Source organism: Neurospora crassa, linkage group VII (genome assembly GCF_000182925.2).
Source record: "Neurospora crassa OR74A linkage group VII, whole genome shotgun sequence".
Classification (NCBI taxonomy): Eukaryota; Fungi; Ascomycota; class Sordariomycetes; order Sordariales; family Sordariaceae; genus Neurospora; species Neurospora crassa.
In genome coordinates this window covers 1,934,147-1,957,225 of record NC_026507.1, presented here as the reverse complement: position 1 = coordinate 1,957,225, position 23,079 = coordinate 1,934,147, and the positions used below count along the sequence as shown (strand labels likewise).

The following is a 23,079-nucleotide window of genomic DNA, read 5'->3' as shown; positions in this document are numbered from 1 at the left end:
CCTCCCAGCCTCCATCGGATCCGAGCCTCCGCCATGATCGCCATCCACGGCACCACCTCACCCACTTTCACAACAAGGGAACAAAACAACAACTTGACCAAGGACATGGCTCACCAGCCACCCGGCTCGATTCTTTCAATTTCATGTCGCTACAGTACTGTAGTGTAGCACCAAAGGGCCCTTGCCTCACGAGCTCACTCTTACTTAGTAGTGTACCTACCTATATACTCTGCATATGATCTTGTTCAAAAGTAGACATTTCCTATTTATTACCCGCCACAGCCTCAAGGGAACCCAAGATAATCCACCGAGGTTGGGTCCTGCCCGTCCACTCTCCATGTCTCGGGCACCATGCACTAATCCACTTCCGCTAGGTAGGTAGGTAGTAATTAGACTCTACCATAGAGTAGTGTAGACACCTGCAGCCTGCCACAACCAGACACCTCACTGCCCGCCTGCAGCCACTCAAACACCACACGCCCGCCCGGCAGCGACGCATGCCCCCCCCCCCCAACCAACCCCATCATCCAAAAGGGAACCTGCCAATCTAAGCCTGGGGAACGGTCTGGCCGTTTGAATCCCGGTCAACAAGCCGTCCCAAAAGTCCTGTTGTCGGGGTGTCGGCGTCAACCTGTGACTTTTCTCCCCGCCGTCCTGCTGCAGTGTCGACAAAGTGTCCTGCCTCTCGTTCATTCCGCTTGCTTTCCTGGCACGCGACTCCTCCAAGTCGAGACAACAGGACTTACATCCATCTCGGCAGCTTATCGCACACCGATCGGCCCATAGCGCACGCAGACAACCTACGCAGTACAGGCATAAACAGGCGCTCAGTGCTCAATCGAGGCGTCTTGGATTGGATGTGCGACTGCGACAGCAACTTGCTCCTCCCGCAGGGCGAATTATTCCACCTCCGACGGCGCACGCGACCCAAGCAACCCCCTCGTTGCTCGTTGTCTTTCTCCAGAGTCCAGCCTTCCAGCCTTCGCGATTCATAGTCTCGTCGTTCCATCAGGTCGCGCTCCTCGTCCTCCTGTTCTCCGTTCCCTGCGCCGCCGTGTTGTTGTTCCGTCCTTGGTCTCGTCTCTCCTCTCCCCCCCCCCTCCCCTACTCACATCAACCACCATACGTACCATTCCATTACTCTGGACATCCTTCTAGGTACCTCACGTCGCCTTCATTGCGACAAACTCGGCCATCACTACACGCCCGTTCTTTGTTCAGAGCGAGACAGACGACATATTTCTCGCTTGCCCGCATGTCATGACCTTGAAGGCACCAGATGACTAGTACGGCATCCACCATATACGCCAGAGATTCCAAAATGACACCGCCCAGCGACCCGATGCACTCCGAGCCCTTGACTCTGGACACCCGCCTACCAAGAGCCGAGAGGGACCAATCACTGCAAGAAGAAGAGGAGGGCAGGGCAACGGTCGAGTTGGCCAACATCATGACCACAGCTTCAAATCCGGTATCGCCGGGTTCGTCAAGCCCACCACTCGACCAGGCTGGCCTGCAAGATTTCATCCCACCCACCCGTCCAAGCAGCACCCCGTTTCCGCACGCGGATCCTCGAAATGCCACGATGCGAAGAGCCACTTGTCCCGCCGAGGACCTGATGGATCTAGACGAGCCCGGCCACTGTCAACCGTCTGCCGGCGCTCTGCCCGGTCCGAGCCAAAGCGTTGGCGTTAACCTCAACCACCTCCCCGCCGAGATCCACGAATGCATCCTCGACCACTTGTTCGGCTTCCGCATTTCGCCAGCCTCAAAGAGCTCCATTGTACGATGGGGCACCGCACTGAGGCACTCGCGCCGAAGGGAACTGTCAGAGTTATCGTTGGTCAGCAGTGTATGGAGGATCCTGATCCAGGAGCGACTATATCGGCACATCAAGCTCAAGGCCACGATCGAATCATTGCGCGGCTCGTTTTCCTGGTTCTGCCAGAACCCGCATTTGCGCTGCTACGTCAAGCACATCGAGGTCTGGTTTCCCGTCTTCCAGCCAAAGTATGGTCCCTTGGCAGTCTCCAACACCAATGTTTTGCCTACCGTCACTGCCGATGGCTTGACCAATGCGACCTACCTATTACCGGGCAACAATTGCTCCCTAGAAGAGGCCTTCTACTTCGTCGCCGAGACCTTTCCTGAAGTTTCCGTCCTTACCCTGGAAGGTGGCGAAAGAAAGAAGGCGCCGAAAGTGCGACATTGGATTCGGGAAGAACGCGGGCAGCTTAGGGCGATGCCCAAGGTCGAAACCATTCGGACACTGATCTGCAAGGGACAGTGGAACCTGATCAGGAGCCTGCAAGACTGGGAAGCCATCATGTCGGCTCTCCCCAACTTGCAGGAATGGCACGGTTCCTACAGTAAGCCCAAGTCCAAGAGTTATCTCACCATGGCCGAAGTCCTTGGGCAGCCCATGAGCCTGTCCACCCTCAATCTCTGCATTGAAGGCGATTATCGGCGAGAACTATCCTTTCCCCATTACTTCAACAAAGTCAGGACAAAGGTGCATTTCTGCTCGACCCTAGCACAAGCTGCGGCATTACCTTCTATGGAACACTTTTCTTACACGGGAAGGGTTTGCAAACAGTTTTTCATCGACCTGGCACACCGGTTGAAGGACATCCGGAATCCACGTCTCAAATCGATCGATATTACAGTCAAGAACTGCTGCCGAAACGTGGCACACTGGAACGAATCTGGGTCGGGAATCACAGACATGTTTTTTATCAAGGCGTTTGAGGCTCTGGTACTCGCGGGTATCCGCTCTTTGGAGAAGCTGACTTCGGTTAAATACCTGCGCATACGCTATGTCGACCTCGGTATGTCACCCATTGGGCACATCCTTCTCCTTCCAGTGAATTTGTGACTAACATTGTATTTCAGATTCTCCCGTTCCCCCGTTAAATCCCTACTTCCAGTTACGCAACGGTTGGGCATCCGGTGTCTGGAGCGAGGTGATTGTTAGCGAACTCAACCGCGTCCGGCCCTCGGTGCGCTTCGAGGAATTGTCCGAGTCGTTTGGTGAGGTTGGCTACAGCAAAGATGGCAGGATGGTCATAAACCCTGACTTTCCCAGGGCCAGGGCTCTGTCGCTGAAGTTGTCCAACTATCGTTTGCTGAGCGGTGGCATTTCCATTTCCCATTCAGGCTGAATGGTTGTTGCGGCTCGGTACCCAATTTGCCCCTGATTAGCATAAAGCCCCAAAGATATACTGTATCTTTTACATGGGAAGGTTTGATTTTGTTTTGTCTTGATTCTCGTTTCGAAAGCATGGCGTTTTGGTTCCAAAGTTGGGGCCTCCCCCTGATATCAAGGTATGCCACATAGGCAGGCGGGAAGGCGGATCTTGGTTGGGGGTTAAAACATGAGGATAATGGTCGGACGGCACCGGCGTCAATATGGGAATCCGATATCCTTAACATGTGTCTTAGCATAACAACAGATCTTACTATTAGGTCGCGGGACTTGGAGGGCAGAGTACCCTGAGGTGGCAACACTCGCGCAGAGATGGCATATCATTGTTATCAATCTAAATCTTGTCTACAGACTAAGCGGCGTTAGCTGTGTCAATTGAAATCGTGTGAAAGATATCGCAGATGGACTGCTCTCATGACGGATGGTATGCTCCCTTCGGGTTTCACCGAAAGCATTAGCACTCAATATGGTTGAAATTGTAGAATCGAACACAGGTGCATTTCAGTGTAACTTTGGCTTCTCCATATAAAACAGTCTTGGCTGCCTGATCAGTTGACAACCTGATAGACGTAAATATATACAATTCACCAACTCGGTGTCTTCCCGTCATCCATCAACCAACTTCTACCCCAGTCACCTCCCACCGTCACCAACAATCACCCCCAAAATCCAGCAGTTCACCACAAAGAATCCCAAACTCGCCATCCACAGCCCAGGCAAGAACGTGCTCCGCCCCAAAAACTCCAACTCGTATGCCTGCTGCAACCACAGTGCCTGGCCGAGCACCCACAGACCCAGCGCTACCAAGCCCATCCTCTTACTCGTCCAGAACGAAGACCGCGGGAGGTACAACGGCAAAAGAACCAGGTACCAGAGGAAATACTGACTGGTGCAGACCTTGTTGAAGGTCACGAAAGCAAAGGTTTGCGCGAGCAGAGAGGTGGGTAGATCCTTCTTGGCGAGGGTGAGGGGGATGAGGATGGTGGAGAGGACCAGTTGAGGCAGGAAGGCTAGAGATTCGATTTTGAATTTTGGTTCTGCTGCTGAATGAGACGGTGATACCGACGCGGAAGACAAGTAAAGTTGGGTGTTGTAAGGACTAAAGTTGTGCCGGTGATCAATCCGAGTGACGTGATGAAGATAGGTTTCCTGCAGGAAGGGGTGGCCGTATAGGCGGTACATGAGGAAGTTGAGAGAGAGGAAGGTGGCGAGGGAGGTGAATGCTAGGAGGAGGCGGGGGAGGGTGAGGAAGCGTGTTAATGTTTTTCTGAATGACGACGACGTCTTCTTCTGGCCTCCTCCTCCTCCTCCTCCTCCTGCTCTAACTCCGGAAAGCCGTTCCTGGTCCATCCACCACACGATGGCGGGCGCGTAGATGAACGGATAGATCTTGAAGTGCACGCTGAATCCCAGAAGCAGGCCGGCAAGAGTGATGCGCCGCGAGAGGACGGCCCAGAGAAGAGCCATGACGAGAACTCCCAAAAGGCCCTCGGACGAGCCGCGCGTGCTGATGGTGGCTACCATGGGGTTAAGGAGCCAGATGGCCGCGAAGGCGCGGGCGCGCGAGGGGTCCATTCCCGTGGAGGCTGTCACGCTGGGGCCCTTCTTTCCTCCCTCTTTAGTCTTCTCGGTGTCCTTCTCCTTTCCTTTAGCAGCAGAAGAAGGGAAATCCTTCCCCATAACCAACACCTGTTCAATCAACCACCCCGCCACCAAATCTGCCGCCGCAAACAGAACCTTTCCAAAGCTGAACCACGCCACATTGATCACCTTGGCCGCCCAGGGGCCCCATTGCGCGCCTGCCGTCCATGTGGTGGGCAGTAACAACCAAGCCAGAATAGGCGTGTACCGGTATGTCTCGCGGGCGTAGGGAGACTCACCGCGAGACACGAAGCGGGCCGCGTCGGTGAAGACGAGGTAGTCGATATCGGTGTACTTGAGCGGCGAGTTGGCATCTTGCCAGAGGCCGTACAGGAGGAGGACGATGCGGAGGAGAAAGGCAGAGACATAAAGGGGCAGTGGTCGGGAGAAAAGGGTGCTTAGGAGAGAAGAGGACTTGGACTTGGGCCGGGGGGCCGCTGGTGATGTCGTCGCCATTTGGGAGGGTTTGGTGTTCTGGCTGGGTGGCTGCTATGTTTAGGGGTTCATTGGATGGGTTATTGACGGCACCATGAGGGCTGTTCCTTTGCGACTTGATCGGACGACCAGTTGAACAGACGAGGCTTCGACGAAGTGAAAATGTGATCTCTGCTGTGGGAGCAGGCTTGGTGTTGATGCCAGATTTCAGGGGTGTTTGGGCTGAGAAGGATTCTTGGCAGGCGTTGAGTTTCATGCCCCAATACGGTAAATTACGGCTTTGCTGTGCATGTTATCACATGAACACCGAGTGCCCCCGCGCATCGCAGGGTAACACTGGTGCCATTACTCGTTCGTCTGCTGTAATCGGGATGCACATATCACAAGTGGCCATGTTCTGACAATGATTCCAAAACATGCATCAGAACTCACAAAAAAAATCCTGGTTTATGAGACAGTCCTGATGAGACGGGTGCCTATGTATAGCTAAAAGCAAATGAATGACCTGCACGTTTTATTTAGTCTTTCCCATGCTCCGAGATCTACACCAAGTACCTCCCGGTAGGTGGACGCTTCGTGGCAGCTATGACGACAACCTCCCACACCGACGCGCAGAAGCACCTGGAGTGCCTCGACGTACTTAAAGAACGGCGGTCACGATACACAAGGTCGAGATGTAAAATAGTATCTACGTGGCTCTCAATTCACCTACACGCCGATAATAGCATCACAGTACCAAACAACAGCAGCATCCAGCAACAATGACGCCTCCTCTTATCACCCTCGAGGAGCACTTCTTCTCCTCGGCGGTTCCTGAATGCCTCAAGCCAAAGTACTCGGAACAGCTGAAGCATGTCGATGGCGTATATGACAAGGCCGTCGATCTCGGCGCTCTACGCCTCCGTGACATGGACGCTGGTGGTGTCGCACTTCAGGTCATCAGCCACGTACCAGGTCTTTCTGACCATCCGGTCGCCTGCCATGCAGCAAACGACCAACTTGCCGGTATTATCAATGCCAAAGATCAACGCAAAGCCCGCTTTGCCGGGTTCGCCGTGGCACCCATGGGCCATCCAGTCCAGGCAGCCGCAGAGCTTCGCCGAGCCATCACCGAGTTGGGTTTCGTGGGTGCCCTGGTTGACAACCACCACAATGGCAAGTTCTTCGATGGGCCTGAATACGAAGGGTTCTGGGCAGCTGCCGAGGAACTCGATGTACCGATATACCTTCACCCAACGTGGGCCAGCGAAGACATGGCCCCACATTATCAAGGTAACTTCACCCAAGGGGCGGCCATGAGTATGGCTTCGAGCGGGTTGGGATGGCATACCGAGACAGCACTGCATGTTCTTCGCCTGTTCGCCTCGGGCTTGTTCGACAGGCACCCGAAGCTCAAGATAATCATCGGCCACATGGGGGAGACGATACCCTTCATGTTGGAACGGATCCAGGTCTTGAGTCGCAGATGGGGGGATTTCCAGCGAGACTTCAAAACCGTCTATGACGAGAACATATGGATCACCACAAGCGGCGTTTGGAGTCTCAACCCATTGAGGTGCATTTTGGCGAACACGAAGCTGGATCACATCCTGTATAGTGTCGACTATCCCTTTCAGCAAAACGAGATTGGCCTTGAATGGATCCACGATTTGGAAAAGAGCGGGTTGGTCAGTAAGAAGGAACTTGAGGCGATTGCGCACGGGAACGCAGAGAAGCTCTTGAGAGTACAGGTGCCCAAGCTTTGAAGGTTGACGGGAGGTTATGGGGGTTTGCAAAGAGGAGATTGTTGATTATAATGTCGAGATGTGGAAAAGTGTTCGTCCAGTACTTATCATATCCTCCTGCTTTGGGTGGTCGGCTTCCTGTTCGATTTTGTATAATCCAGTGTAGGAAAAGCGATGGAGGGCGAATTGGTTGAAGTAGGTTTCGATTCCCAGGAGAGACTTGTTCGACGTCGAGAAGAAATGGAAGGCATGGAATTCATTGTTGCGTTGCCCGAAATGGTTGAATTTATCGTCTGTAACTATTCCCCCCAATTCGCCCTCTGTCCAGGCTGCCAATAGTGTCGAATGTATAGGGCATCTTAGAGACCCCTATAGCGCTAATATTTATGGGTCCGGGAAGCTTAACGATTGCGGGGCGCATACCTCTACGCTACCAATTAATTCTGCATCAAACGCTCTGCTTCACACCCTGGGGTTCTTTTATCTCGGGGCGTCATCATTGTAACATCGAATTGTTCCCATCATGGAAGGCAAGATGGACGACGCACCAGCACCAAAGCGCGCCAAGATCGGCTCCGAAAACACTTCTAAGCCAATTGACAACTCAACCGGAAACACAATGTCTGGTTTTAAACGCGACAGACACGGAAACGAAAAGAGGTTCAACAATGGGCCTCGACCGGCACCCAAGCCGAAGGTGGCCGTCGTAAGAAATGCGTACACGCCCATGTTCGAACAACTACGCGATGAGCTCGACGCCCACCATGATCGTCGTGACCGTCTCGGGAAGGTGTCGAGGGACATTACCGGACTCAGCAAGAAAATGTGAGCAACATGGATGGAACTATCGAATTGAAGGAACACGGCTGACGAGTTGCACAGAATATTTGCTCTTCAACGGTACTTGACCTGACACCTTGCTTCACCTTTGGTGGTCAAGAGTACTGACTGTGCCATCAGAGTCCGCACCATCAACCCCGATCTTCCTCCCCAGATTCAAGCCGAGGTGGACTCCCGCCTCGCCGAAATCTCCAAGCTCCTGGCCACCATGGCCCCAGACGTCCAGGGCATCAACCGTTACCGCTACTCTCGCTCCCTGATGTGTCTCGAGGAGCTTGCCGAAGCACTCACTTTTGCCCATTACCTCAAGACCCAAACTCTTCTCAAGCCTGATGAGCTTTCGGCCTTTGTGGAGGAGCTCACTCGGAAGGGCGCTGTGTCGGAGGACAGAGATAAGGACAAGGACGAACCGATGCCAGACGCTGGCAACACTCCAGTACCTACCTCCGGCGAGCAGGAAACAACTGACAACGACAACAAGCTAGCAGAGAAAGAAGAACAGCGGCAATCAAAGCTAGAGCCACTGACCATGTCAACAACAGAAGACGACTACTTTTATGGTGTTTTCGACCTCTCTGGCGAAATGATGCGCTTCGCGACCACCAGCACAGCTTTGACCGGGAAGATGGCCGGTGCCGAAGACGAGCGAACCATTGTCGAAGATATGCACGAGCTTGGTAGCTTCTTCGAGATGCTGCCGATGAAGGCCGGTGATCGGAAACAGTGGGAGAAGAAGCTGGATGTTATGCGGCAGTCGGTGAGGAAGGTCGAGAGGCTCGGGTACGACCGGATGATTCGGGGCAGTGAGCGACCGCAGGGCTGGGTCCCGGATCTCACGGCGGATCAGCCGGGCGACGACGAGGAGTAATGGAAGAGAATAATTACCGTGTTTTATAAACAGATGGCCCTACATTGCGTGGCTTGATAATCGCTATGTTCAAGTAGATGGGAGGTTTTCGCATGAAATAAGGCGGCCCCATCAATGGGCTAGTGCCCAAATGGCTTCACAAGACGTTCTGGGTTTAGCGAGACCATACCTTGAGCATGTGCTGCAAGAGCGGGGATATTTTGACATACGTACAGGTTCAGTAAAGCATAGAGAGCATTTCGAAGCAATGTCAGATGTGAGAATGAAGGTCTTTCTCGAAGTTTTATCATGAAAGCAGACAGGGAACAAAATGCAAACGTCGACCATTGAATACTGAGGAAGCACTGAAAGTTAATGACTAAAAAAGAGACATGAAGGTAAAGATAAGCCAGGCATGAATGTAACGAATTTCAATAAACCATCAAAGCAGTGAAAGGCGAGGAAAAGAAAGCAACCTACTCCTGTGGAGTGGTTGGTGCAGGTTAAAGAAAAAAAAATAACAAAAGACTATGACAAGAGTGGGATTCGAACCCACGCCCTTTCGGACCACGGAACTCATAGAGGAGATTAAGGGTTAACCTTAACGTGGCGCCTTAGACCGCTCGGCCATCTTGCCTTTAGCTGTTAATTCTGAGCAATCATTGGCCTATAGTATCAAGCTCTCTTGCCCCTATTTCACCCTGTCGTTTCCATCACTATTAAATATTTGCCGGTCTCGAGGGCTTCTATAGTTGGGAAAAAATTATAAAAGCCGGGCCTTGTATCCCAATTCTCTGTAGAGTATGAAGAAAATGCAATTTCACAGTCGTGGTGCCGCCTAGACGGCTGCTCTACACCAGCGTTGTCTTTTATAGTTGATGCAGTCCTGCCTAGGTTAGAACTGAAACGTTGGGCTGACCTGACAAGTGAGACCAAAAGACTTCAAGATGCCGTTATAGTACCAGCCCCACTTCGGAATGTCACGCCTGGTGCGGTATGAGATGGATGGCTTCTGATTGTCTGGTGACGCAACTGATGCTGGGACGGATGACATCGACGACCCAACGTCAAATGGCATGGAACTTCTAGACACAACCCACGTCCGTCGAAGATAAGCAGTTTACTCTTCTATATAGTGTTTCTACGTGCCATAATCTTATCCGAGGTTTGGTGTGGTCACCTGCAGGCTGACTGTTTCTGGAGTTGGGATGACTTCCGTTGAGACACCCCTTAAAGCTGGAAACGGTCCGACCACCATTCACTCCTATTAAGATTCTAGCACTTCTTTCCCCTTCGCTTCAAAACAAATTCAATCGTCTTTATTTCTGCTGACTGTCTACATAACTAGTCGTACATCTAGGCACGTGGTCCTTTGTCTGTCGAAGCCGGGAATGAAGAAAATGCCTCTCCCCGTGTCGTATACGCCTCGAAATTCCACTTCATCCCATCTCCTTCGATAAGAAAGCGATATTCAGGTTTGGTCCTTTCTACAGGTATGAAAGAGAGCCTCCCCCTTTGCCAAATTTCCTCCTCTTTCCTTCTATTCTCGTCTGTCGCATCCCCCACACCTTACCGTCACCTCGTTTGCCAATTCGGCCCAGAACAAAACTTCGTTAACCGGTTGCGTTCTATCCATTCTTCGTTTTCTCCGTTTACTTAAGTTTACTCACGCCGTCACCCTTGCAAGTCGCGCAACTCCAAACCTCTTTCCAACAACCATTTGTCGCCCAGTTCTCATTCTTGGTTTCAAAAATCTCGCGCGAGTAGTGATCTCACCAACTTCTCAGCCACCGATCGTGACCTCTCTCGAGATCAAGCGATGGAGAATGGGCCGGCCTCAACAATGTCTTGCCAGTGCAGGGCCTGCCTCGACCAGCTCGCAAACCCCCAGTGGCTGTGGTTCCACGAGCAACAACACCATGCCAATCACAAAATCATCGCCTGCCCGCACTGCGACACCATCTTACCAACAAAGGCCAAGTACTTCCCTGCCGATAACAACAAGTCACGGGAACAGCTCCTCAGGTGCCCCTCATGCAACCGTCAAGATCAGCTCAAGCTCTTTCTTCGCCGCCAGACAGCCTTTGCCTGCGGCTTTTGTTCGGCCTCTTTCTATACTTTTTCTCCTTCGTCTCCCAGTTCTCCTTCCCATGCTTCCGGCGCTACAACAACCCCCAGCTCCAGCTCCAGCTCCGGCGTCTCCGACTCTAGTAGGTCTCACTCACGCACCAAGCGCCACTACTTCCGCCACCTTGCAGCCGAATTCGTCCGCAACGATGAGCTCATCGAACAAGGCCAGCCGCCGCGCGAATGGAATCGCGACAACATGATTTACGGCTTGCTCCAGCGTCCAGAAATCGCCAAGCACTGGAGGGCCTCTTTGACTGGGGGCAGCAAAGCCGGTGGTGGTGGTGCGTGCAAGATTCCGGCTGGAGTCGATGCGTTTTTCAGCTGGGACATGGACACGGACATGGTGCAGGAATATGGACTGGGAAGTACAGCTGCAAAGGATTTTCCTTGTGGAAAGTGGAACTTGCAGAGCTGGCTGCAATACTTTGATCCAGAGAAGGATGGCGATGAGAAGGCCGCAAAGGTGGCAGCGTTGGCGTTTGCGCAGGCTGCCAAATTGCATAGACCTCGGGCTGGGAGGGTTGAGGCAAGCATCCGGACGAACGAAGTTGGCTTGATCGGAAACAATGAAAAAAAGCAAGAGGGGGGAGAGGAGAAGGTCGGTTTGAACAAACCACTTCCAGAGTTACCTATTGTGTCAGCATTTTCTCCATCATCATCAACCATGTTGCCAACTGGATTGAAGAGCACAGATTGTCGGAGAAATCAGGATAACAAACGACGAGAAAAGGAAATCGACAAGACAAGAAGGAAAGTAAGGCATATTGCAAAGCAGATTGAGATGGCCTTGTCAGCTGCTTACTGCTGAAGGCAAAGGGGTTTGCAAAGGGTCAAATACCTGTCGAAAGCCATACATGTGCATAAATGTCAGGATACTCGTCGTCTGAGTCGCAACTTTGAGGGGTGTTCGGAAATGTAAAAATGGTCTTGTATATGCCTAGAAAGCATAAACTGGCAATTGGAAGGAGACCTCAGTTATTTGCGAGATATCCTTCCATGTTTGTGAGGTGTTCAACCAAGATATGGAGGTGTTCGAGCGTAAGCTACTGAACGGTCGAAGAATTAGGGATTTGGAATAGAAGTGACCTATATGGATCTGGTTGTTTTTGAGTCTAGCAATGGCAATTTCAAGTATTGCAATGCATCGATATTTGAAGATGGTAAAAAGACAAGGTAAAAAAAGCGACGTCGTGTTTCTGAAACATTCAACACGGCGAACACATGCCACTTACAAGAAAAGCAAACTCGTGTACACTTAATAATGTTATATTGTGCTGATCGGCTCTTCCGCGGCAGATTGCTCACAAATAATAGATATAGAGGAAAAGGTGAGATTATAGGGAATTGCTGAATATCGACAACAATATGAAAAAAAGGCAAGTTTGCATCAATAGATATGGGAGCAAAAAGGACGATCCGGATGGGACTCGAACCCACAACCTCAGTCTTATCCTCCCGATATTAGGAGGACCACACGATACCATTTCGCCACCGGACCGTTACTTGTTAAAGAAGGTCGTCAAGATCGTTCTCTATAAAGTGTATGAACGGTACGTCGAAACAGACCAAACATCAAAGGTTCCCTGCACGACTGTACAACGCTGCACCGACAAACCCTCTTCTCACGCTGAGTTTGAGAGTGACAAAACATATAGAGAATAATAAAGTATATTATAGAGTCCAATAAGAAGAGGAGCGAGCAAAAAGGCCAAAAAAAAGCAAGGCTTCTTGGCTCGAAGTGACGAATGTTTTGGAACAAAGCAGGAGAGAGAAATAAAAAAAAGTGCACAAAAAATGTATAAACAGGTATGAAAACAATGCGCCAGCCGCGAATCGAACGCGGGGCCCATCGATGGCAACGATGGATTTTACCACTAAACCACTGGCGCTTTGTGAGAAGATTGGAATTGTGTTGCGAAAATTTGGCTTATGATGGAGACAGGAACGCGCAAGAAAAAAAGAAAAAAACTTTCGTTTGCAGAAGTTTGGACGTTGGAATGCTAGGGTGGGGCCTGTAAATCTGGCTGTCGCCTCAGTTCCGCTGTGCAGGGGAGGGGACCGCTAGGGCGAGCGGCCTGGCTATCTTCGGTAAAAACTTGGGACGGAATTCTTGATGATCAGATGATCTGATAGACATTATCAGATGGAGGTGCAGGCTTCGGTCGCATTTCCCATTCCAGCACCCGACTTTCTTGTGGTGACAGCGCATTTAGCCAGAAAGCAGCGTACCCAAAGTGGGAATGGAGGCCACAGCATTTCCCATTTCGTTGGCCAGAAACCGCTCCAAGACTTCTAGAGTGGGATCCATTGTCCGCTGAATGGCGAAGAGAGCGTTGGCCCGCCGGGGTTTGCGGAAAAACAAGATTGGACCAGACGAACACACAAGTTCACAAAAATGGCTCTGTCCGATACCGGGTGTGAGGGGTTCCACGCATTCGTCAACTTTTTGTTTCGTGAAATTGTCTGAAGCTCTGGACCGTCTCTGCCTTCTGTCATTCTTGATAACTGACTGCCATGAATAACGTTATGGCCCTTTCTCTCCAGTCAAACAGCATGATGGACTCAAGTCCAGGACTCGAAGTTCAAAGGGAGGATCTGATAAGCACTCAGGAGCACATGTGAAGCAGGATCTCGACGGCGGGAGAAGGGAATGCATGGGCTAGCTGCTAGCTCGTTCCTTCGGGTCGTGAGTGGAGGCGCTAACTTGTGAATGATGTACACAGTAGGTAGTGTAGATGGTCAGACGCTTCAATTGTTGCATATCTTCATTTCATTAACAGTTTCATTCACTCTTCGTTTCTCCCGGCATCCCGTTTCTTCCTTCCTGTTGAGTGCGAGGGTGGTGACATCGTATCCATGCGAGCTACAGATCCACCCACCCACCCTCTTTACCCTGCCTGGCCCCAGGATCCTTGAAGGTGCTCAAAACGAAGGCGCGAGCCCAATACGTTCATCCGACCTCCTTCCCGTCATAGTTGCCCCGTCTCCCACATCCGTCGTCTCGCTCGCTTTTTTCCAAAGTTCTAATTTGTGTACCTATCCATCCTCTGTCGACCCATACAACCTAACTCTAACGATCAAACGCACCCAACCCACACAGCCCACGCTATCTGGCTTCCAACCAAGTCCCTTGAATCCATCGCCAGAAGAGGCAGTTACAAGGTCCGACAGATTACCAATACACACAGACACAAACACAGGCACATACAACTTACGATGGGATCTATTGCCGTTGACGACGCCACCTTGTCGAGGCCTCCCTTCAAGGTTCTTGTTGTTGGTGGTTCTTACGGCGGTCTCTCCGCTGCCCTCAACTTGCAAGACATCTGCAGCGGCCGTGCTGCCCGTTGCGGCCCTGATGCCAAGAAGGCTGCCCTTGACGGCACTTCTGCTGCTCATGATGGTCCTCAGTTTGCGGTTGACATCACTGTTGTAGACGAAAGAGATGGCTTCTGTAAGATGTGCCCGCTGGCGCCCGCCCTCAGCAACGTTCAAAACCACTAACACACATGTTCTCCCCACAAGACCATCTCATTGGCACCCCATTGGCCTTTGCCGATGAGTCCTACGCCGAAAAGTGCTGGGTCAAATACGAGGACGTTCCCGCCCTGCAACAATCTCCCAACAATATCCGCATACTCCGGGGCTCTGTCCAGTCCATCGACCAGGAGCGCAAGATTGCCAAGGTTCTCGGCAGTGAGAACGGTCCCGGGCCCATCGAACTCAAGTACGACTACCTCATTGCCGCCGCCGGCTTGAGGAGAGTCTTTCCTGTTGTGCCCCAATCCCTGCTCAGGAAGCAGTTTCTCTTTGAGGCTGGCGACCATATCCAGGCCGCGACTGCCAACAGACATGGTGTCGCTGTTGTAGGCGGAGGTGAGTTTGAGCCGCAGAATCATCACCCCTCCTCCCATGTAACTTGCTGACTGATAGACAACAACAGGTGCTGTCGGTATCGAGATGGCTGCCGAGCTCAAGCTCGTTTGTCCCGATCTGAAGGTTACACTTATTCACTCGCGTGACAAGCTTCTCTCGGCCGAGCCTCTTCCTGAGGAGGTCAAGGATCGCAGTTTGGAGCTCGTCCATGAGGCCGGTGTTGAGGTGCTCATGTCCCACCGCGTCGACAGGACCGAGGAATTTGTCGATAACGGGCACAAGGCATACAAGGTCTACTTCACCAACGGCCATACCCTTATTGCCGACTCCGTCATCATGGCCATTTCCAGGAGCGTGCCATCGACCACCTTCCTCCCTAGGGATGTCCTCAACGAGGAAGGTTATGTTAAGATCCAGCCCAGGTACGTACCCATTCCAGTTTCGACGAACCTCAAAGCTAAACTAACTGCTTGGGTGTCGTAGCCTCCACTTCCCTTCCGAAAGCCCCAATTCGGATGATCACCTCGCCATCGGTGACCTTGTCAAGTGGTCTGGTATCAAGCGGTGCGGTGGTGCCATGCACATGGGCTACCTGGCCGCCAACAATATTCACATGCGCATGAAGCAGGCTGTTTCTGGCACAGAGCCTACATACCTTGAGCTTGACGAAATTCCTCCCATGATTGGCCTCGCCGTTGGCAAGAAGGCGGTTGCCTACTGGCCCACAAACGGCGTGTCATCGGGCGAGGATGTCAATAAGCTCTTCTTCGGTGATGACTTGGGTTTTGATAGTGAGTTTTTTATTTTTTTCGGTACCCTATGTGAAGTGATCTGCTAACCAAACATTTTAACAGTTTGCTGGAACCATCTGCGCCTAGGCGGTTACGATGTTGTTAAGGCTTAAAAAAATCATCTTTGAAGGCATTGGCGTTAAAGCGGTTCGGATATCACGGAATTGGGATAGCATTTTGTTTTTTTTTTTCGAAAGGCGATTTATTGGTTATATGAGAACATATCTGGGTTTGGGAATATACACCATTTAACTGGGCTGGTTACGAATTGGGAGGTCTTCATGAAGCGACGGGTTTCTTGGTCATAATGAAGTATGTCTAGACACTTTGAGTGCAATTATGAACATAATGTTTCGGTTTGATTCATAGTCTGTTTTCAAGTTTTCGAAAGCCTGGAGATGAAGCCGTAGTTGTGTAATGGCACATGCCAGCACCTGTTGGATCATTGGGTTACTATCTGGTCTTTCTGGTCTTTCCATCCCACACAAGAACCGTTACCCACCTTTGTCGAAATGTAGCTTAGTGTCCTCCAAATCCCTGTCCCCCTTTTTCCCCCTCTTCTTTGTTGCGTTGATATATTATTGCTCTTGGTACATGTTTTGGCCCGTCAGTCTTCAATCTACGTTCTGTGACATGTTGACTGTTTCGCAAGGCCCAGAGGAAGGATCACCACTTGTACAAAATGGGTAACTAGTTCGACGCAGGAATCAAGTACTATTCTTTTGTTCCACTACCTTTCCCGAGTAACCTTTCCGGCCATTTTCCTCATTATTCTATTACATATCCAATATCAGACAGATGCAGCAATTCTTTTCAATCATCGCCCGACCGCCCAATCCATCCAATTTCAAGCAACTATATACCTGGTCTTCCACTCAAAGCTTAGGGACGAGGCCTAGATGGGTACCGCCGAGGAACTTTTGGTTCTCGTCAAGCGGGCACAGCTGGAAGAAGCGCTCGCGCGAGCATGTGACAAAGGCAGAGCGCTTGTGAGGCAAATCGACAAACTTGTCAAGGCCAAAGCCGTGCATCATGTCGTACATGAGAACAGAGGTGTTGGTGTACTTGGGCTCGCCCACGACGTTCATGGTGCGCGGGTCGTCCAGGTAGAGATAGTGCATGAGGGACGACCACCAAGCTGAAACGCGGTGGGGGCCGCGGTAGCGGACGTCGCCGACGAGCGAGTGGCGCCCACGGTCGTAGTCACCGGGGGTGTAGTAGGCTCCCAGGCGGTCCTCCTTTAAAGAATGTGAGCTAAGTACCTAAGCTTATAAAGATGCGGCGGGAACACAGGGTACAATAAAAAAAAAGAAATAAAAAAGACGAACCTTGGCCCAGTAAATCTCAAAGTAAGCAAAAAAGACATCATCAAAAGCCGCCAAGACGGTGATCTGATGCGGGTCCTCGTGCGCCTTGCGCAGGTACTCGCGGTGCTGTTCCAGTGTGCCCTCCTCGTTCCAACCCTGCGACACGCGCGGGTCGTTCTGCCACGTGTGGAACAGCTCCAGGTGCGCCGGGTTGGTGTAGTCCAGCGCCACCATGGAAAAGTTCTCCTTCAGGTGCGGGATGTAGCGGCTATAGATGACGGATCCCGGAGCGGGCTTGGCCCGCCTGCGAGGGTGCCAGCACAGCGCGCTGTTGGGCTCGTTGGTCATGACGTACTCGGTCGCCTGCAGGGGGTAGACGGACTCGAGGCTGCCGTCCTCGCTGTCGGCAAGGGTTTCGGGAGCCCACGCTGGGCGCGCGCCGAAGGGAGAGCCGGCGCCCTGCCAGAAGGCGCCGCGCAGGATCAGGAGCTCCTTCCCTGCATCGGAACCGTGGAGCTTTTGTTGCTCGGAGGTGGCGGGGGCTGGGTGCTCAATGGCCAGACCGACGGCCTTGAGCTGGCGGGCGAGCTTGTCGGCACCGAAGCCGTAGGTGGATAGCCGAAAGGCCTCCTCGGAGGGCCGGAGGGTGAAGATGACGTAGGCGATCAGCCAGAGCTGGCCGACGGTGGGAGCACTAGGTTCCTTCCACGAGACGGCCACGGACGGCGAGCGGCGGGCGCGGCCCCAGGGCGTGTTGATGGAGATGTGAGGCTTGTCCGAGGACTTGAGGTCTTGGGGCTCAGTGAAGAAGAGGGAGTCGTTATGAAGGGGACGGGGTAACGCCGCCTTGCTGTCTTGTTGCTTGAGCTGGTACGAGTTGGCGACGCCGGGTTCGCCCTTCACGACGAGGTAGGAAGTCTGGTAGGGGTGAGGGAGCTTGAGGATGGGCTCAGAATTGGCGACATATTCGGCGAGCCGGCGGGTTGTTGGTGACGCCATTTTGTGTAGTGTTGTGTAGTGCTGTGTATGTGTGTGAGAAAACCAAAGAAGTATATCTTTGTTTTACTTTGGGGTATCGTCGCTTTTGGAAAAGAGCAATGGCTGATTAGAGGAAAGACTGACTGAAAGACTGATAAAGCGGCTATGGACAGAACTGAGGCCAAAGAAACAATGGTGACAATCCAACTTGGTACAGCTGCTAATCCGATCGCTTCCCACTTTACATGTGTGTACTGTCGGCTTCAAGGTCCCAAGGTGGAGGAGGTGGACGAAGACACGCCGGCATTTTCCTCTGCTACCCTGCTACGTAAAGCCGAGCCAGGGACCAGGGGAAATGGAGGGTGGAGGTTGAGCTGGTGTGATCATTTCGATAGTTTTATATACTCGATTAGGTGAGGTCCAGAAGGCAGGGTATTGATGATGTTTGGTTTGTGAGACTTTGTGGTGGTGGACTGGGGAGCAAATCAACCAATGAAAAGCGTGGAAGGAACAGAGCAGTCAGTCGGTGGGTGTGAGTGTGACGGTCGCATGGAGATGGCGTCGGATCTGATAACTTTACTTGGACGCCAAAGAGTGGGTCCAAGCGGATCTGATAATTTTTCCCTCACCTGCCGTCCCACATTTCCGTGGCACACCTCCACCCGAATTCGGAGCGTTTCGGGGGCGGAGTGAGGTGGGCATCCTCGGCATGCTTGTCGCGAGACAGTTGAAAGTTGAAACAGCCGTAACAAGAATGAGGCCGAAGAAACGAAACAAACAAACAAACAAGCACGGGAAGCCAGGTATCAAGCGCTGTACTAGGCTTTGAATCATTGATGTTTGTATAGCAGTCTCGTAAAAGCGTCCTCCTCATTGCGGAAATAGGCAAGGAGAATAAAGGTCACCTACTAAGAAGGGAAGGGGCATGGGAAACTTGGAGGGAAGAGGGGAAGGATGGATGCCCTGATGGGGGACAACCTTGGCAGTCAGAGAGATTCTTATCAGATTCTTTTCTGTCGGACGATCTCTGCCCTGCGGCATTTTGTCACCGCGCGAGAAGGGTTTACTTGCACACACATATATGAATATAAACGAGCGACGGGCATGTGCCCGAACGCTCCTGTAGCTACCGCCTGTGTAGCTACCGTGTGTGGTTCGACGTGTGGCCCCGACGTGTGAATCAATCCGGTACAACACACTACCGAGGGGCCAGCACAAGTCAACAGCCAAAGAGGGAAGCGATCATCCTTTCCCCGTCGGTCCCTTTACGACTCTGTCGTCGAACGAATCACCAGTCACCGTTGCATTGTGGTTTTTATCAGATGGAACTAACGACGCAGCCTCTCCACCTTCCATGCCGCTCTTGCGTCCACTTCATCCTCTTTTTTCCCCTGTCGGTTCTTCCATGACTCCAATTTTCTTTGAAAAAATTCTCTTGCGACCCCAGCTCCGACTCCAATTCCGTCCACTCTCTCCTCAACAACGCTGGATGTCATGATGCTACAGTATCCGCCATCAGCCGAGGACCGGGTTGCTGCAACTGGAGCGAAACACGCGTCTCCACCTCTAGCTCCGTTCAGGGCGTTGAGCATGTGTCAATGTCACCCACGGTTTTTTGTCACCACTCTGCGACTCCAGCGCGAGATGGAGCAAGCACCATGAAGGGGAGGACCCGGAGGGCATTGGAGGTTGACCCTCATCGCCTTCACAAGGCTGTGCCAGAAAAAAAAATCTTATCAGATTGATTAGATCAAGATCAAGGCAGCAACAGACCGCAGACACCACCGCAATCGGGCAGTATCGCCGATTTCGTCGACGATCCCGTCACCTCCGCCGTGTCCCAAAGTGGGAAGAGCAGCTCCTTTCATCCCCACTGTGGCCGGTGACTGACCACCACGAGCTGGAGTCTGGGAAAACCAAAGGCGTGTTTCGGGCCTACGAAGCTTCTAGGGCAGCTTGGCTGAGGTGTCCCGGTTTTCTTGCTGGTTGTATCCCATCCCATCATACGTAAACCTGCCTGCTCCGTTTTGTTGGTGTGCTGCAAATTACCATTGAATCCCTTCCTGCCTCGTCCTGAAGTCGTCAGTGGCCAGCCAGTCCGTCCTTGTATCGAGTGATAGCATCTTCGTTGCTTTTGTCCCTTTATCTTGTATCCTTTGCTTCTCTTTGGCCTCCTGCTCTTTCCTACAACTGAACTCTTTTAAATCGGGCCAATAACATCTCTCCTCACAATACTTACACAATATGTCTTCACCGGCGTTGGTACCAACAACCATCGAAGAGGGGGCCGTTCTCCCTCAGACGCAAAGACCATCTCTCCTTCACGGCCCAACAGATCCTCCTCTGGTCGACCTCACACTGGGAGAGCTGCTCAACCTCCAATGTCTGCACCACGGCACGCAAGAAGCTCTCGTCATTCCATGGACTGGCGCAAGATGGACATACAACGAGCTCAACCACCAAAGTCAGCTCATGGCACGCGCTTTGTTGGGACTGGGAATTCGCGTAGGCGATAGGGTGGGCATCATGGCTGGAAACTGCGAGCAGTATGCTTCTCTTTTCTTTGCTGCCACGAGGATAGGCGCCATCCTCGTCATTCTCAACAACACGTATACCCCTACCGAAGCTCAGTATGCTTTGGAGTTCTCAGGTATGCTCCTCCGCGCACCAGCCATGCCCGGTACCGGCCCTAGTCAAGCTCACCCTTTCCAGACTGCAAGGTTCTCTTCACTACCAAGAAGATCGGTCGCCTCGATCAAGGGCCCCTGCTCGCCGAGCTCAAGATGAAGTCCAAGGCTCCCAAAGTAGTAATTATCAGGGGAGATAGCGAGGGTTACCAGACGTATGATCAGTTACTTTCTCAAGGGTTCAAGGTCAGCGTAGAACGTCTGCATCACATGGAGAGGAAGGTCCTCCCTCACTTGGTCTGCAATCTCCAGTTCACCAGTGGCACGACTGGCCTGCCCAAGGCCGCCATGCTCACGCATCAGTATGTCCATCATTTCCTGCACTCATCACGCCTGTTGCTCCCCAGCTGACATGGTACCAGCAACATTGTTAACAACGCGCGCTTCATCGGTGACCGTATGAAGCTGGGCCCCGACGACGTTCTGTGCTGCCCCCCTCCTCTTTTCCACTGCTTCGGTCTTGTCCTTGGCCTCATGTCCGTCATGACCCACGGCGGCAAGATTGTCTACCCAGCCGAGGTTTTTGACGCCCCCGCTACCCTCAAAGCCATCGTCAACGAACGCTGCACCGCCGTCCATGGTGTCCCCGCTATGTTTGACAGCATCCTCGCCCTCCCCGAAGCCAAGAATCTCAAGGCTGCCGATTTGCGGCTAAGGACAGGCATCATCGCCGGTGCCCCCGTGCCACGCTACCTGATGGAATTGCTCGTTTCGAAGCTCGGCATGACCGAGTTCACGTCAAGTTACGGACTGACTGAAGCGTCCCCGACCTGCTTCAACGCGCACACCGATGACCCGATCGACGTAAGGTTGACTACCGTCGGCACTCTGATGCCCCATGCCCACGCCAAGATTGTGGACAGAGATGGCCAGATTGTACCTATCGGCACCAAAGGAGAGCTTTGCATTGGTGGCTACCAGCTGCAAGCGGGATATTGGAACAACTCGGAGAAGACGAACGAGGTGATGATGAGGGATGAGTCCGGCATGTTGTGGTTGCACACCGGCGATGAGGCCGTCTTCAATGAGCAGGGATACTGCTCTATTACTGGACGCTTTAAGGATATCATCATCAGAGGTATGTTTGGAAACGACTTTCTGTTCAACCCAACACGTCTCCTCCCATGCTAATCTCGACGGGCACACAGGTGGCGAAAACATCTACCCCCTCGAGATCGAGGAGCGTCTCGTAGCTCACCCGGCCGTCTCCATGGCCGTTGTTGTGGGCCTTAAGGACCAGCACTACGGCGAAGTCGTCGGTGCCTTCCTCGGACTCGAGAAGGGCCATCAGCCAATGAGCACAGAGGAGGTGCGCGAGTGGTGCAGGCGGAAGCTGGGTAAGCACAAGGCTCCCACGCACGTCTTCTATCTCGGCTTGGATGGCGTGCCTAGCACGGTTCCACTCACGGGAAGCGGAAAGGTGCGCAAGTTCGAGATGGCGCAGCTGGGTAATAAACTACTGGAGGAGAGACGCAAGACCTCCAAGCTCTGAGGGAAGAAGATGGACGAAAATAAGAGTGCGCTTTGTCAATTTCTTGGGTATGTGCGAGCAGGGCAGCGAGGGGATAATAGCATGTTCATATTATTTCTTTTGTAGGATAGATAAAATTAATGATGGGAAAAGGGAACGGAAAGAAGAGAGTACTTGTTTGTATTCCCAATCCGACTGTCTAGTTCGATGTTGAAGTGCGAAAAGCAAATTGATGAATTACGCGACAGACCCAACCGACCATGAGTTTGAAAGTATCGTCTCGGGTTAATGCGGAAGGACATTGGCGAGGAAGAGAGTACCTTACCTGCGTTCGAAGGGCCAAGTAACAAAAAAGCGGAAGAATTGGAAGGTAGATTACGCAGACGAGAACAATGACAGCAACAGATAGGAAAATGAGAGGAAAAAAAGAAAGAAACCAAAAAAGAAGATTTGTTGCGCCAGCCGCGAATCGAACGCGGGGCCCATCGATGGCAACGATGGATTTTACCACTAAACCACTGGCGCATTTCATTGGTTGATGCTAAGCTGAAGGATTGGATAAGTATATAGAGCAAGAGACACCAAGAGGACGCTACATTTCGTAACGTGTCGACGTCATACTCAACGCAGGTTCTCATTTCCCAGTAAATTATAAGGTGGTTCTGGCAAGCCATTCGCTCTTCGACCAGCCAAGCCGGTAATCAAGCAGTTTCCCAATTCCTTGTTCCCAAAATTTAAACGTTCCACTCTGGGAAGGGCTTATGAGCACAAGAGGGCAGTTACGAAGATGGAAAGATACCTAGGAAAGGAAGGAGCTGTAGATGTCGAAACAAATAAATAATTTGTGTATGTGCTGTGCCTTCCCAAAACTTCAGTAGCCATTAATTACATGTGCTACTTGCCAGCTTTTGTTTACCGGTGCACATCAAACCCAGGACACTCAAACACCTCGTACCTCCCTTCCCGTCCCACCTCTTTCAATTTTTTTTTTAAATCTCTTTTTAATCAATAACCAGTCAGGAACACCACCCCGTCCTTTCCCTTCGGTTTCTCCTCCCGGCGCTAGCTCCAGTTCCTGTTCTTTTTTTTTAAAAAAAAAAAAAAAAAAAAAAAAAAAAAAAAAAAAAAAAAAAAAAAAAGAAAGGAA

The 23,079-nt window shown here is 51.9% G+C and overlaps 8 protein-coding genes and 4 non-coding genes across 12 annotated transcripts; 6 read left to right on the top strand and 6 right to left on the bottom strand.

Moving 5' to 3' along the window:
* The first annotated feature begins 437 nt into the window (after positions 1-437).
* Positions 438-3,593, top strand: NCU06056 (hypothetical protein). The gene is made up of 2 exons (XM_954726.3): positions 438-2,828; positions 2,893-3,593. The coding sequence occupies exons 1-2, from the start codon at positions 1,280-1,282 to the stop codon at positions 3,159-3,161; spliced, it is 1,818 nt and encodes a 605-aa protein (XP_959819.2). The 5' UTR covers positions 438-1,279; the 3' UTR covers positions 3,162-3,593.
* Positions 3,594-3,686: 93 nt separating this feature from the next.
* NCU06057 (GPI mannosyltransferase 1) lies at positions 3,687-5,504 on the bottom strand. Its single transcript, XM_954727.2, has one exon. It carries the CDS (start codon positions 5,300-5,302, stop codon positions 3,839-3,841), a length of 1,464 nt encoding a protein of 487 aa, XP_959820.1. The 5' UTR covers positions 5,303-5,504; the 3' UTR covers positions 3,687-3,838.
* Positions 5,505-5,792: 288 nt separating this feature from the next.
* Positions 5,793-7,439, top strand: NCU06058 (amidohydrolase 2). The gene has a single exon (XM_954728.2). It carries the CDS (start codon positions 6,043-6,045, stop codon positions 7,024-7,026), a length of 984 nt encoding a protein of 327 aa, XP_959821.1. The 5' UTR covers positions 5,793-6,042; the 3' UTR covers positions 7,027-7,439.
* A 43-nt stretch (positions 7,440-7,482) lies between these two features.
* On the top strand, positions 7,483-9,051 carry trax (TRAX homolog). The gene is made up of 3 exons (XM_954729.2): positions 7,483-7,830; positions 7,888-7,905; positions 7,966-9,051. The coding sequence occupies exons 1-3, from the start codon at positions 7,529-7,531 to the stop codon at positions 8,711-8,713; spliced, it is 1,068 nt and encodes a 355-aa protein (XP_959822.2). The 5' UTR covers positions 7,483-7,528; the 3' UTR covers positions 8,714-9,051.
* A 172-nt stretch (positions 9,052-9,223) lies between these two features.
* On the bottom strand, positions 9,224-9,329 carry NCU15313. Its single transcript has one exon. It is a non-coding gene; the product is annotated as a tRNA-Leu (tRNA).
* Positions 9,330-10,535: 1,206 nt separating this feature from the next.
* Positions 10,536-11,901, top strand: NCU06060 (hypothetical protein; the record flags this gene model as incomplete). The annotated part of the gene is made up of 2 exons (XM_954730.1): positions 10,536-11,420; positions 11,788-11,901. The coding sequence occupies 2 exons, from the start codon at positions 10,536-10,538 to the stop codon at positions 11,899-11,901; spliced, it is 999 nt and encodes a 332-aa protein (XP_959823.1).
* A 333-nt stretch (positions 11,902-12,234) lies between these two features.
* On the bottom strand, positions 12,235-12,320 carry NCU15314. The gene has a single exon. It is a non-coding gene; the product is annotated as a tRNA-Arg (tRNA).
* A 320-nt stretch (positions 12,321-12,640) lies between these two features.
* On the bottom strand, positions 12,641-12,711 carry NCU15315. Its single transcript has one exon. It is a non-coding gene; the product is annotated as a tRNA-Gly (tRNA).
* A 1,058-nt stretch (positions 12,712-13,769) lies between these two features.
* Positions 13,770-15,764, top strand: NCU06061 (oxidoreductase). Its single transcript, XM_954731.2, has 5 exons — positions 13,770-14,276; positions 14,348-14,698; positions 14,766-15,120; positions 15,182-15,489; positions 15,553-15,764. Exons 1-5 carry the CDS (start codon positions 14,039-14,041, stop codon positions 15,600-15,602), a joined length of 1,302 nt encoding a protein of 433 aa, XP_959824.1. The 5' UTR covers positions 13,770-14,038; the 3' UTR covers positions 15,603-15,764.
* Positions 15,765-16,185: 421 nt separating this feature from the next.
* On the bottom strand, positions 16,186-18,129 carry NCU06062 (aerobactin siderophore biosynthesis protein iucB). Its single transcript, XM_954732.2, has 2 exons — positions 16,818-18,129; positions 16,186-16,727 (listed from the first exon to the last, which is right to left on the bottom strand). Exons 1-2 carry the CDS (start codon positions 17,793-17,795, stop codon positions 16,365-16,367), a joined length of 1,341 nt encoding a protein of 446 aa, XP_959825.1. The 5' UTR covers positions 17,796-18,129; the 3' UTR covers positions 16,186-16,364.
* A 1,395-nt stretch (positions 18,130-19,524) lies between these two features.
* On the top strand, positions 19,525-22,085 carry NCU06063 (long-chain-fatty-acid-CoA ligase). Its single transcript, XM_954733.2, has 4 exons — positions 19,525-20,424; positions 20,487-20,763; positions 20,824-21,539; positions 21,610-22,085. The coding sequence occupies exons 1-4, from the start codon at positions 20,019-20,021 to the stop codon at positions 21,951-21,953; spliced, it is 1,743 nt and encodes a 580-aa protein (XP_959826.1). The 5' UTR covers positions 19,525-20,018; the 3' UTR covers positions 21,954-22,085.
* Positions 22,086-22,386: 301 nt separating this feature from the next.
* On the bottom strand, positions 22,387-22,457 carry NCU15316. Its single transcript has one exon. It is a non-coding gene; the product is annotated as a tRNA-Gly (tRNA).
* Between the last annotated feature and the right edge of the window lie 622 nt (positions 22,458-23,079).